General features: G+C 38.1%; 1 protein-coding gene across 3 annotated transcripts in view; it reads left to right on the top strand.

Annotated features, from left to right (window-relative positions):
- LOC136876396 (uncharacterized) overlaps positions 1–14,166 on the top strand; it is a 291,352-nt gene that overhangs the window by 152,561 nt on the left and 124,625 nt on the right. For all 3 annotated transcript variants that reach the window (XM_067150337.2, XM_067150335.2, XM_067150336.2), the window contains exon 10: positions 7,848–7,974. In XM_067150337.2, the coding sequence (XP_067006438.2) occupies positions 7,848–7,974 (127 nt within the window). The remainder of the gene's footprint in view (positions 1–7,847; positions 7,975–14,166) is intronic.

The raw sequence follows: 14,166 nt of genomic DNA, 5'->3' as shown, positions 1-14,166 counted from the left end.
CATAATGTAGACATTTTGCAAGTACGAACATTTGACAGAACTTGTTCCGTCTTGAAGTAGAGCTGTAGAAATGCGCTCTGTCTCCTTCCAGTTGTTGTGGACACTATGTTTTATGCTTTCCGAGGATTCTATAAACGATACCACCTGAACGTGATGCTAAGATGGTCCCTTATGCAAGTTCACCGCCGATCGCTTTTCCAGTACAGTACCGTATTTCCTCAAATTACTGCAATGACGGGACGTTAACACCAAGATCCGTATGTGTGGTATGTTGTAGCCGTCCTTTTGTGTGATACAGTTTCTTAAAAAAAGCGCGTGATCAAGGATTTAGCGTTGATGATACTGAAATTTCTGGATGGTTGATCCGGGAAATCGTTTCTTCGAGGAACGGATAATGCGGGATTTTTACAACGTGATTTAATTAGGATGATTGCAGGACCACATAATTTCAATGAATAATACAGGAAAACGTAGTTTCCGGGAACGTATAATCGAGGTTCTACTGTATTCTGGCTTGTAAGGAGTGGTCCAAGCAGGCTCCAACAATTCACAGGAAACTTCTCATGACATTTTCAAGGTTCCACTTTCTTCAAAGGTCAGTAGTAGCTAGGCACAGTTTCCCGTAAAATGTTTGGATCTAGGAACCCAATTTGACCATGACGTACAAACCCAGAATATCTCTCTATTCAATTCATTTATCGCTACAAACCTTAGTGAAATGTGTACATGTCATGTCATAAATAGAACTTACAGGGAAATACCTGAAAAGCTTATAATTTCTCATTTTCAAGTGCCTTCTGTCATTGTGTACACAGTCGAACTCATTACTTTCGCCCTGTTAGAAGCATGTGATTTTCACTACACTTTTGCTTCCTTTCATTCTGTTACTATTCTTAACTATGAAATATCCCTATTTCTTAGGTTGCCTTGCCCTAATTTGTTGCCGTTCTTTTGAGCTTACTTTATTAGTGTGGTAGTGTTCCCCATTTGTAACATTCTGAGGGCTTGGAGGAAATGGATGAACACGAGGTGGAATTGGGAAATACAGCAATGTATGATTGGTCATTTTAGGCACTGTAAAATGCTTCCAGTAGCTCTTATTTGACATTAATCCTCGGTGGCATTTATTAAATGTAACTGCTTGAAGTTAAGGGTCCTGAAATCCAGATTATCATCTCTTTATGGCACATTACTTACGGTAATGTGAATATTAATTCCATGGCTAGTGAATGTATCTCCATATAAATTACCGTATTTACTCATGTATTAGACCCGCTCACATATTGGAGCCCCCTTGGCTTTTTGAGACAAAGAAAATGAAAAAAAAAATCTCGCTTACAAGAAGCCCAACGTAATTCGTCAGAGAAGAACGATTCCGCTTCGAAGTGGGTACAAGCCTTACAGCAGCTCTGATGACATCACACAAATTTGTGAATGGTTTTGACCGTACGATCCACGCAATGGAAACTCGTTACAAGTATTGAAGATCATTGCAAATCCATACTGAAAGTATCTTATAATAAATGTAAGAAATTTATTTCACTTTCACCTATTCAGTACAATTCAAAATGTTGACTTTTGATTTGAAACATTATTAAAATGAGAGTTGGGACATGTTTCGCCCTTTCCTATGGGGCATCATCAGCCGTATCAATACCTCAAGTCCTACTAGGTACCTGGTTGAAAATTGTTCTGAAATCTGCTGCGAAATTCAATACATTTAAAAGACTTACAAATCATATCGTTACCTATGTATAAAATTGATCAATGATCTACTACACTAATAATACATTGAACAAACATCACTTAAAAAAGCCGTCATGTAAGTAAAATTAATAATATTGATGGCCTGGAGCCATGGTTGATGCTAAATATTAATGAAAGTTTAAAATTATTACATAATAGTGGAAATGAGTATTGATGCAAATATTTATGTACGAGATGATGAGGAAAATAATTCCAATACTGTGCCAATTTCCGTAATGTTTGACCTTGGCATGTCGTGACTTGATGTCTATTAAAAAAAATAGCGAACAAGTTATAACATTTAAAAAAAATTTTAAAGTTTGTGACTAGCCCAGAAAGACGTTACTTTCACGTCGCAGTTCCACTCGGGCAGTTATGTTGAGCAAATCTATTGTAGACCAACCAAAAGAGTTTGCCGAAATGTCATTAGACTATCCACCTCCGTTGAGCACTCCCTATATTAATGATGTGCTTAGTGCAGAAAGATAATGGTTTCATATCGTAATTCAAATCGAACCTATGTTGAATAATTAAATTAATAACTTGATGAGGACTGCTGAAGTGGGGCTGTACCTTAATTAAGGCCACGGCTGCTTCCTTCCCATTCCTAGGCCTTTCCTATCCCATCGTCGCCATAAGACATATCTGTGTCGGTGCAACGTTGAGCACTTCCTATATTAATGATGTGCTTAGTGCAGAAAGATAATGGTTTCATGTCGTAATTCAAATCGAACCTATGTTGAATAATTAAATTAATAACTTGATGAGGACTGCTGAAGTGGGGCTGTACCTTAATTAAGGCCACGGCCGCTTCCTTCCCATTCCTAGGCCTTTCCTATCCCATCGTCGCCATAAGACATATCTGTGTCGGTGCGACGTAAAAAAAAAAAAAAAAAAAAAAAAAACTTCTTCTGTTGGCCAAGATTTTAATGTTGATAGTGTGCTTCCGTTGTTGGAGTATTCAAATGTTGGTTTATTAGTTGAAAGGGGCTGTCGAACTGTTGTATGATTTAAGCTCGTATATAAGTTCTCAAAGGAAGGAGAATCCCATAATTAATTGAGTTGAAAGAATGAAAGATAAAATGAGGACGCGTATGCTTAAAGTTTTGAGTCTGTGGTTTTAACGCTTACCTTTAGTATTGTTGGGCTGTTATCTTGTTGCTTAAGTGTTTTTTTTTTGGAATGCTGGCAGTCACTAACGTTCTGCTCCTCGTATTGTATGTGTGACGTCTTGGTGGAGGGGAGTGAATCTGAGAAAGGGGGGCTGTGGGCTTGTGCTTTTGTTGTCTATTGGATCATTTAGGTTTTTATTTATGTTGTATTTTTGGTCGAAGAAAATGTACAAATTCTCAAACTCAGTCATGAGTCTGCCTTTTTAAATTCTTTTTAAAATTTGATGATCTTGTTCAATTGTAGTGTCCTGTCCTGTCCTGTATAGTCCTGTACCCTTCTTGTGATTACTCATTGCTGAGTGTTTGTTATGCTTCTGGTCATTGAAATGTTTGGCCTATCTGGTTGTAAAACTACTTCTGGTTTGACCCAATATAAGAACTATTGCACTCGATGCATTTAAGTCTGTAAATGCCGGAACCTGAATATTTATTGTTGTCAGAATTTATCGTGTTGTGGTTGAAAAACAACTTTTGATTTGACTTTTGGTCTTAAAGGTTATTTTAATTTCATGTTTTTTTTAAAGGGTTGGCACTTTGATGTATGATCGGTTTGGTATAAGTAAAGGTTGCACACTTTGATTTGTTTGCTTCTATTGGGGAGAGGTTTTTGGCTAGTTCTAATTTCACTTTGCTAATTATTTTATGTATGATTGAGGGATTGTATCCATTGAAGCTGGCTATTTCTTTTATGGTATTTACTTCCTTCTTTAGATTGGCGGTTGAAAGAGGAATTTTTAGCGCTCTGTACACTAAACTGTAAAATGAAGCTTGTTTATGTGACTGTGGGTGTAGAGAAATTTGTTATATGGTTGTGGGAGTAAAAGATTTTCTATGGATCTGAAAATCAAATTTATTTGAAGTTCTTATGATTGTAGTATCGAGAAATGGCTTAAATTTTTTTTTTTTTTTACATGAAATTTTTAAGAAAAGAATATTCATCCGGAAATATTCTCTATGGTCTATTGTACAAGTGTTTCCTTGACAACTGCTTTCAATTGTAAAAAGAATTCATATATTTTCTCATGAGTATTTTGTTTTTAATGTTGTCATTTAATCTTCTTATGCTATTTTTAAGGACACTTCCTTTCAAAGCATTGATACTTTGTCAATATATGAATTTTTCATCTAAACAGTGTTGTGGCTGAAGATGTTAATAATATACGAAACATGTATCACTTAACCAATAAGTTGCCTTAAGCAACTAATGTATCGACAGGGTGGAAAATAAAAAATACTTAGTTGTGAACACTGGTCTTTTGTCGGAAATCACACAGAACAAATCATGCTGCTTTCTTCCAGTTCTTGAATCACGTAATCCTGCGGAGGATCCAGTTCACTGGAATCATACTCTAATGGGGATCTTAACAATGACTTAACAGTATATACCTTCTCCTTTACATCTTTACTACAACTCCTAAATACCTTTATAACCATAGGAAGAGATATGTAGCCTTTATTTACAATACCGTTTATTTGATTACCCCAATGAACACCTAACACGTAACACCGAGGTACTTACAGTGTTCCTCATGAGGCACTTTCTCCCTATAAGCATAGTAATTAAAACTGTGAGGACTTTTTTCTCTTGGTAAAATGTACAATTTGATGTTTCACACGCTCTACCATCATACCATTGTATGCTGGCCATCTCATAATATTGTTGAGGTCTTTCTGCAGTCACTCACAATCTTGTAAATTATTTTTTATTCTATACAGTATAACATCATCTGCAAAAAGCCTTATCTAAAATTCCAGTTCTTTACTCGTATAATTTGTGTATGTACAATAAAACCTCATTAAGACGTTTTTGCAGGGGACAAGGAAAGAGAACATGTTAAGTGTGAAAACTTTCAAATTAAAAACTTACAGGGATATGTAAACACTTGATATGTTTTCCCAATATGCGTGCATTTTACGTAATTTGATGTTTTCCCAATATGTGTGCATTTTACATAATTTATGTACAGGTACAGTGAAAAATAAAGGTTATCTACCATTTATGAAGATGGGATGAGAGTATAAAAGGCGCAGAGAAAGACTAAAGAACAAATACAACAACCTTTTTCACTGGGGCTTATGAAATAACAACCACAGTCTAATATACACAGTCGCGAAGCTCGGCTTATTTTTTTCATCCATGCGACTGCAGCGCTCCACGTGGCCAGCAAGCTGCCGGTCTTCTGGGATGTGTAAGTTGTATACGTTTTGCGAGGTAAGCGTGAGGTAATTACATTATAGATGATCGGTTTTCTATTAAATTGACATGGTATGTACGAAAGGAGGTGTGTGTGGCGCAATAAATTGCTCAGTTACAAGAAGACACCAGAACTATCATTCTTTAGATTTTCTAAAGATCCTGTACATTAAAGCCTTAATTACTGTTTGCATTTTGGGATAAGAGAACAATATTGTGAAGATTCAGAAATTTAACTTCATATAAGTAGGCACTTCGTTCATCACTGATTCAGGAATGTTACTCATAGTGAAATCCATCCAATTATATGAACTTAAATAACGTTTTAACACAACCGTAACCTCTAACACGTAGCGGTGTTTTGATTTTCAGTGTGTAGAAAATTACTTGTCGCCTCTCTGTAGTGGTTAGTGTGATTAGCTACCATCACCCGGAGGCACGGGTTTGATTCCCGGCTCTACCACGAAATTTGAAAAAGTGGTACGAGGGCTGGAACGGGGTCCACTCATCCTCGGGAGGTTAACTGAGTAGAAGGGAGTTCGATTCCCACCTCAGCCATATTGGAAGTCGTTTTCCGTGGTTTCCCATTTGTCCAGGAAAATGCCGGGATGGTACATAAGTTAAGGCCCCTCTTCAGCATAGCAGGTGAGGCCGCCTGGGAGAGCTACTGGCCCTCCTCCCCAGCTGTATCTCCCAACCCAAAGTCTCACGCTCCAGGACACTGCCCTTGGGGCGGTAGAGTTGGGATCCCTCACTCAGTCCGAAGGAAAAACCAACGCTGGAGGGTAAGCGGATTAAGAAAGGAAGAAAGGCAAGAAAACTGCTTGTAAATAGTAGGGGGACTGATTTATTGAACAAAATTTTGAACTATTTGTACAATAACAGCACGTTATGTTCCAATCATTTTGGAGACAGCCAGTTTATGTCAGCAGAGAAGAAGAAATTAGTATGGGATCTTCGCAGATTTCTTCGAACCGAAAGTTATTGATAAGAGATGATTAGCCCGTCTCAAAGGAGCACAACACACAGTCATACGTTGCACCGACTCAGATAGGTCTTTTGGCAACAGTGGGATAGGAAAGGCCTTGGACCGAGAAGGAAGAAACCATGGCCTTAATTAAGGTACAGACTCTTTTGACAATGGGAAACCACGGAAAACCATCTTCAGGGCTGGCGACAGTGGAGTTCGAACACGCTATCTCCGAAATGTAAGCTGATAAGCCGCCCAGCCACTTGCACGTTTGTCAGAGGAGCCGAGAGAACATGGCCTGTATGCTCACTAACTTCGATGTAGTATACTATTAATTCACTAATGTTAATACCTGATTTTCCACATTAATGCTGTGAAGGTACTAAGTTAGTAGTGTTGAAATTATTTGTGAAACTAAGATTAGATTACCTTGTGATATTTTGCAATGAAAGTTTTCAGTGCCAGAAAACAAAAGAGCCGAAAATCCAGCCATTTAGGTTCCTGAGATGTTTGAATACTATATGAATTGTTTTATAGTTCATTGCTATTTTTATGATTTATGTGAAATTACCAAATTCAGTTCAATAATAGGATTTCAAAAATGGCTAAGACCTTAACTACAGTGGTATGATCAGCTGTTCCTTCGAAAATAAACTGTTGTTGTTTTCCTTCGGTATTATTACCACGCTGGAGTCTAGTGTATCAACGTATTTTATTAAAATGTACGATGAATATAGTTGTCGAGGTGGTTACAGTTTATAATTTACATGGGAAATTGCATTCAGCTGTTGGGTAGAGAACTGTTCCGGACAGTTAGAGCTTGCTGGCCGCTACGAGCGCTAGTGTTGTTCCGCCTGACAACAGGATGCCATTTCATTACTAATGAGCTTCGCGACTGTGTATATTAGACTGTGATAACAGTGTTTTAAAAGATGTGTTAAACACCTGACAGCAAATATAAAAACATTTGCACTGGGGCCCATAAATGTATCGGTGTACTATTGCAGATTACGTACTTTCGAAAGCAAATGTTAGCTGAAGCCTTATATTTCGGACCAGTGAGTTATTAAACATTATTTCCTGGTCACACTCTTTGACCAAAAATCATTTGTAGGTTGATCTGGGCCGTGTCCAAAAGAATGATTTTAACCGCCATCTTAAATTCAACAATACTTTGATTTGTTTTGATGGACTCGAGTCGAGTTTCAACTGATAGATGTGGATGCCTGGATTTTAATATTGTCTTCATTAGTAAGTGATTTCATTACTTTTTCAATATCCATAACTGGGCAACCACAAGCACCACACTAGTCAACTTCGCACGATTATGTTCCTTATCCATAGGTAGGCTATTACGCGACAAATATTTGCTACCCTTCAGTGTGTCATTTAACATAGAATTTTTTTAAAAAACTGTGAATGGAATGCTAAATACAAGCACAAACAGGCTTGCGAGTTATTCAACAATATCACTGAAAACCGTCAAGCGAAACTGAATATTTCTGAGGCTAACGGCTTCCTCCTAGAAGTTGTAATTTATCCCTGTAAAGTTCAGAAAGCCAAAACCATTTCCCATTTTCATGCAGTTTTCCCGACCTGACTCCTTTGGCGAGGGCTGTTATCTGTATTGGAAATTGTTCCTTTTACAAGGGATGAAAAAGTACATTTTCAAGGCTAGGAAAAATGTTATCATACTAAGTAGGAATAGTGTGTTCAGCAATGCAATTTCTGGTGAGATTTTCATGGGTATTTCTGATTGTTGTAGGTTCGTTCAGCAGATGAGGCCACTAAAGCTCTCACTCTTCATGGTGCTGAGTTTAAAACCCGTAAACTTGTGTTGAGGCGGCCACGGGAATACTACACCCTGCAAGGAAAGACGGATGCAGTTGGTGGTAAGAATTTTTTGATAATTTTGAGAGGTTGTTAATCATTCTCGATCAATTTGTTATGTACCTTGTATTGGTTGTTGCCGTCAAGTTCATATATTCATATATTGGAGCTACTTGTGGAACTACTACTGCTCTTTTGGTATCCCGTATGAAAGTAACTGCTGAGCACAGTAGATGGAGATGAGGTAAGTTCTCCTTTGCTGAATACTCCTATAGATGTACCACTTTTACTCTCATATTTTCTCCCCAAGTGGGTGTGGGTAGTAGAATAACACCCACAGTATCCCCTGCCTGTCATAAGAGGTGACTGAAAGGGGCCCCAGGGTCTTACTAGGGAGCTTGGGTTGGCAATCAAAGGGCCCTCATCTGAGTCTGGCATTGCTTCCAGGCTCTTCACTTTCATCTATCATGTCCGGCCTATGTCGTTCAACTTTATTAAATTTTACATCTTTTAATTTTAGAGGAAAATAAGGCATTGCAAATAAAATCCAGCAATTATTTTAAATTCATAATAATTTTGCTCATTTTTCTAATCCTTGTTAGTGGGTTAATTATGACTTAATCCATTTCGTCTCATTTTGTATCATCAGAGGCCGATGACCGAGATGTTGGCCCACTTTAAAAAAAGAAGCATCAATATCATCATTATCAAGCTATGGAATGAACTGGCAAAAAATAAATACGTAACAATTATGTCAACTTTGTTTTTATTTTTATTCTTGCTATTTAGGGACCTCTGTAATTATAAACAGGTGATTTATATGAAGTACCTTGATTTTCATGGAAAGTTAGACAGTTATTTTTTTTAAACTGTAAATACATTTTGTTTAGGAGACCTAACTAAAGTCAAAATGAGGTTCACCATAATTCCTTATTTTACATTATTCGAAAGTACACTATAAATTTACGAAATGAAGCATTGGTAACTTCATTTTTCAATCAACTCCCTCAGTAGAAAAGTAATGAAAAATCCAGGCGAGGTATTTTACACTTTTTATTACACATTCAGTACACCAAATCATTGTAAGATATACTCGCTAACAAAATTGTGACTCACTCGTTAAAAATCTCTGAATTTATTCTGCACTTCGAAAGCTTCAGCTCGAGCTGCGTTGTTCCTCCTTGACGGGGTAGGTCTTGGAATTAACTCTTCGTAGTCAACGTGTTCAGCCCCTCTATATCTATATTCACATTAACGCAAAATGCAAACAGCCTTAACTATCAGTTCTGCTGTTTTGAATTTTTGACTACAACTAAGAGCTGCCAGCAATGCGAGCAATGGTAACTGCTGCAGGGTAAAAGCTCCATGGCGAACATCCTGGCTATAGTCAGCAGCGAAGTAATAGGGCGAGCATCCATATGCCATCAGTGAAGCTGCAGCATAAATGTACCCTAAAGGTATGGAGGTAGTAATATATTGTTTAATTTCTTACGTGTGTTTTCTCCATGTTTTTATTAATGCATAGCGTGTCTTGTTTGGCATCTCCAAAAACCGCAGAAGGAGTTGGTGCGACGCCAATAATCTGAATATAACCTAAAACCTTCCGCTCCAATAGAGTAAAAAAGGCCACCCCAATTAATACTTCAATATTTTAGCCAATATAGGACTACTTTAGTCAGGTTTATGGAGGTTTTCTTCTTTTTTTAAAATTTGCAAATTGACCACTGAGGATCACTTTACAATTTCATTTTTTGTTTTATCTGAAGTTTGTTCTTCCTCCAGTACTCCTTCATGTGGGCGCTATGCTGTTTTTTCTGTTCATCCGTCCAGGCTCTTCCTGTCTTGGCAGTTCGTTCAACTTGAAACCCTTCCAAATTTTGAATCATGGTCTGAAATGTTTTCCTGTCTAACATCTGAACTTCCTGGATGTTGGACTTCTCTAGATCTTTACAAACTTCCTTAGTGCATGCGGTTGTTGTCTTCTTGTTCCACAGGTAGTTGAATAACTTTTTAATCACTAGTATAAAGATTAAACTTCCCACCTAAACAATATTATTATTTATTATAAGGTACCTAAAACATTTTACATTACAGTACCAGTTTCGACCCTCTGTATGGGCCATCTTCAGCTGCTGAAGAACCTTGATCGTTTGTTAAAAGTAACATATAATGTTAAAACAATACTTATTCTAATTTTAGATGATTAATTCTAAGTTACATTGATACATTGTAGTGTTAAAATGTGTTTGGATGAGAGGTGTAAAAGTCTAAAATTGATCAACGGTTCATTATGATGTTACTGATCTTGATGTTCAATCGCACGCACATTCTTTTGATTTCTCTGTTACAATGTTAAATACTCTTATTTTAAGTTTTGAAAGGTCTTATTTCTAATTTAAATTTATTTTTATAAAACTTGCATCAGTAGGAAGTCTATGTTTTCTAAAAGTTTAATAATAAAGTGTAACCCATCTGGATTACAAAGCATCAAAAAATTAAAAATAATAATAATCAACTGGTAGAAGAAAGAGCTCCTGTAAATATATATACACAATACATTGTTCTTACATGTTTTTACAAATTTTTGGTTGTGGAGTGCAGCTTTTACCAGGGAGGACTGGAAGTGTGTGTAGTTTTTCTATTTCTTTTGTTGTGATGTGGATTCCTGTTCATCGAAGCGGTTAGTCAGGTTAACTTTTTATGTGTCTTTTTATGTGATTGTCGCTTGTTCCGTAATTTAGTATTCCACTCCCTCATTGCGAAAAATGAAGTCACCATGGAAGTTAGAAGATAGAGCCTAAAGAATCACGTTTATTCTTTCCTGGTTACTAACTTTTCAACTCGTGGTCACCTTTTTAATGAAACAAAATTTATTGGTAGAAATGTCACAGAGTAACATCTTATGGAAAATGTATGCTCATAGTTATATTTCTATATCAGTAATGTATTTGTCAGTTAAGACTTTACTGCCAACAACATGGCTACTAGTTATCTTCTCTTCACTAGTTCCACCTTTTATCATTACAATGTTACTTTACGGTCAGCATCATGGCCGCTAGTACGCCACAGAGATAATTTAAATTATTATATACATAAGTGCTTTCCAGTGATGAGGAAAAACGAGGGTCCATCTGGCTCCGGATGGCAGCACCCTGTAAGGCTCCCTGCCTAGGGTACTAGGTGAAACCTGGTCAACGGTCTCAAAGGCGGAAGAGGAATCCGATTCCCAACGGCGGAGTGGGCGGGAAGAGCGGAAGAGCCTAGTGGAGTTCACCACGAATTAAAAATCAAATTAAAATCCAAAAGCGACTGTTCCCAAATTGGCGGCCTTTGGTCGGCGTCTGTCTCCATGTAAGGGGCGGCTGTGAATCATCCTCCGGGGTTAACAACCTCGGTTGTAACAAAAGGTGACTCTAGAAGTCATCCCCAGAATTCAAAGAATTATCAATCATGGAAAAGTGTGATGTGAAACTAATTACCCCAGGTGCACACAAGTGCGCAAGCAGACATTTGGATTCTGGGGAATCTGCAGCGTCATGCAAAGACGAATCGGAGCGTCTTGGAAGCTCAAACAAAATAAAATACAGGAAAGCAAACTACTTAGCCACTTTTAATGCAAATTCGCTTTTGAAAGTGGGGAAAGACTCTAATAGACACATTAAATGAACATAGAATATCATAACAGCTGTGCAAGAGACCAGATTCTTGGATGAGGACAGCTTTGAATCTGGAGGATTCAGGATAGTTAAGGGGAAGATGGGGACAAAAGTTATGAAAAATGTTGCCCACCTTGGGACAGTTTTTATAATCTACAAGAAAGTATTAGACTCAATTACAAGCTTTGAGTCTACATCTGAAAGGCTATCCACACTCATGTTTCCACCAACAAAGTATATATAATTGTGAATTTCACGCCCCTATGAACATTGACAACAAAAAGGATAAGGAGAAGGTGGAACTGTTCTGGGATAAACTAGATGACAGAATCCAGAAGATACCTGATAAACATAACGTCATCCTTCTAGGGGATTTTAATGCCCAAGTGGGGAGAGAGAAAAGGTTCAGGCATATAGTGTGGTGTTACCCAGCACATAACAGGACCAACCAAAATAGTGTCAGGCTCATTGAATTATGCCAGGCACACAATTAGGTCCTGAAGTCAACTAGCTTTAAGAATTTGCCAAGAAAATAGAAGATGTGGGTATCACCTAACTCTCTTCTGGGAGAATTCCAGTTAGACCATGTTGCGATAAAGCGGAAATTTCATAAGGAAATCCAAAATGTTAGGGTTCTCAGAGGGGCCAACCTCGACTCGGACCACTACTTGTCTAAAGTGAAACTGAAGATAATCCCCAAGAGTAACTTTCAAAGGAAAAACCTTGCATGAAGGAGATGATCCGGAAAAAATAAAGGAGAACAAGGAGGACTGGGGCAAGTTAACCAGCAACTTAGGAGGTTAGGAGTGGAAGCAAATGGAGAAAAGTCTTATAACCAAGGCAGAGCAGCTTGCGCCTGTTACCAGGACGAAGAAGCACAAATGGTGGAACGAAGAGTGTGATAGACTACTTGATATGAGGAAGAAGGTGTGGCACATCTAGCAAACCAAAAAGGACGAGAGTGCCTGGCAACACTTTGTCGAAACTAGGGAGATGGTGTCCAAGGGGATCAAGAAAGTTAAGAAGGAAGAAGGAGACCAACTACTCAGGAAGATAAATGATGACTTCGCTGAGAACAACTTGAAAAACTATTATCCGATCTTCAGGGAGAAGCTAAACAGATACGACCCCCCAACTCTCCAATTTCAAGACAAAAAAGGGAACATGGCGTATAGTAATAGGGGCAACTGTAAGATACTAGCAGAATATTTCAAGGAACTTCTGAATTGCGAAGAACCATGCCAAAAGATGGCGTTCGATGGTGGACCAAAGTCATCCCCCAACGCTGACTCTAAACCCCCATCTATAAGCGAGATCCAGACAATACTAACTCATATGGAAAATAACAAGGCATCAGGGGAAAATCAGATAACAGCTGAATTATGGAAGTGTGCAAGCAAAAAAGCAGTTGTCTCACTCCAAAAACTTTTTGAAGAGATATGGAAGAATGAGGTTTTACAGAAGAATGGAAAATGGCCCTGATGCACCCTCTTCACAAAAAAAGGTTCAAAATCGGATCCCAACAACTACAGAGGGATTTCACTGGTGGATGTGACGTACAAGATATTGTCCAGAGCATTACTGCAGAGCATTACTGCAAAGAGCTGAACCTCAGTTGCATCGCCAACTTGGGGAGTATCAAGCAGGGTTTAGGAAAGGAAGATCTTGCCCTGAGCGGATCTTAAACCACAGAAACATTTTAGCATACCAGAAGCAGAGAGCGAAACCGTATATAATGACTTTTGTAGACTTCCAAAAATCTTACGATTCCATAGACAGAGATTCGTTGTTCAATATTTTGGAGGAGTTTGGCTTAGACAGAAAAACTTTAAACATCATCAAGGAGATGCTCATGAATACGTCCTCTAAAGTAAGATTCATGGGCGAACTATCAGAACCTTTTGAGGTCAGAACAGGGGTCCGATAAGGGGATGGTCTCTCCCCTCTGTTGTTCAACTGGGGACACTTCTAAGAGAATTAAAGTAGGAGCTCAAAAAGTAGAGGTGGTGAAGAGTTTCAAGTACCTAGGGGAATGGATTGAATGGAACAACCTTGAAGGGAAAGCAATGGAAGTGAGAAGGACCAAAATGGAACTAGCTTTCCAGAAAACCAAAAATACATACAATAAGAAAGCTCTCTCCTGGAACACCAAAATAAGGCATTATAACACAGTAATTAAGCCGGAAGCACTCTATGCAGCAGAGACACTAGTCATAGGGAGGAAAGGGCAAATGGAAATATTGGAAAACAAGGAGAGGAAAATATTGAGGAAGATCATGGACCCCAAATTCCGAAATAACAAACAAGTATTTTATAGAAACGAATCCCTCTACGTAAAGTCGGAGAGACTCTCGGATACCATGAGGAAAAGGAGGATTGATTTCTATGGACACATATTCCGAATGAATCCTGACAGATTAACCAAACAGATCTTTGACTTCTTTCACAAAAAAAAAAAAAAAGAGAGAGAGAGAAAAAGAGAGAGAGAGAGCTAAACCCAATTGGTTTAGGGAAGTTGAAAATGATCTGAGAGATCTTAAGATTACTGAACTCATGCTAAAGAATGGTACAGCCAAAACCGTGACCAAAGACAAAACT

Source organism: Anabrus simplex, chromosome 6 (genome assembly GCF_040414725.1).
Source record: "Anabrus simplex isolate iqAnaSimp1 chromosome 6, ASM4041472v1, whole genome shotgun sequence".
In the NCBI taxonomy this organism is placed as follows: domain Eukaryota; kingdom Metazoa; phylum Arthropoda; class Insecta; order Orthoptera; family Tettigoniidae; genus Anabrus; species Anabrus simplex.
Note: the sequence above shows the minus strand (reverse complement) of the source record. Positions and strands in the feature narration are given on the sequence as shown.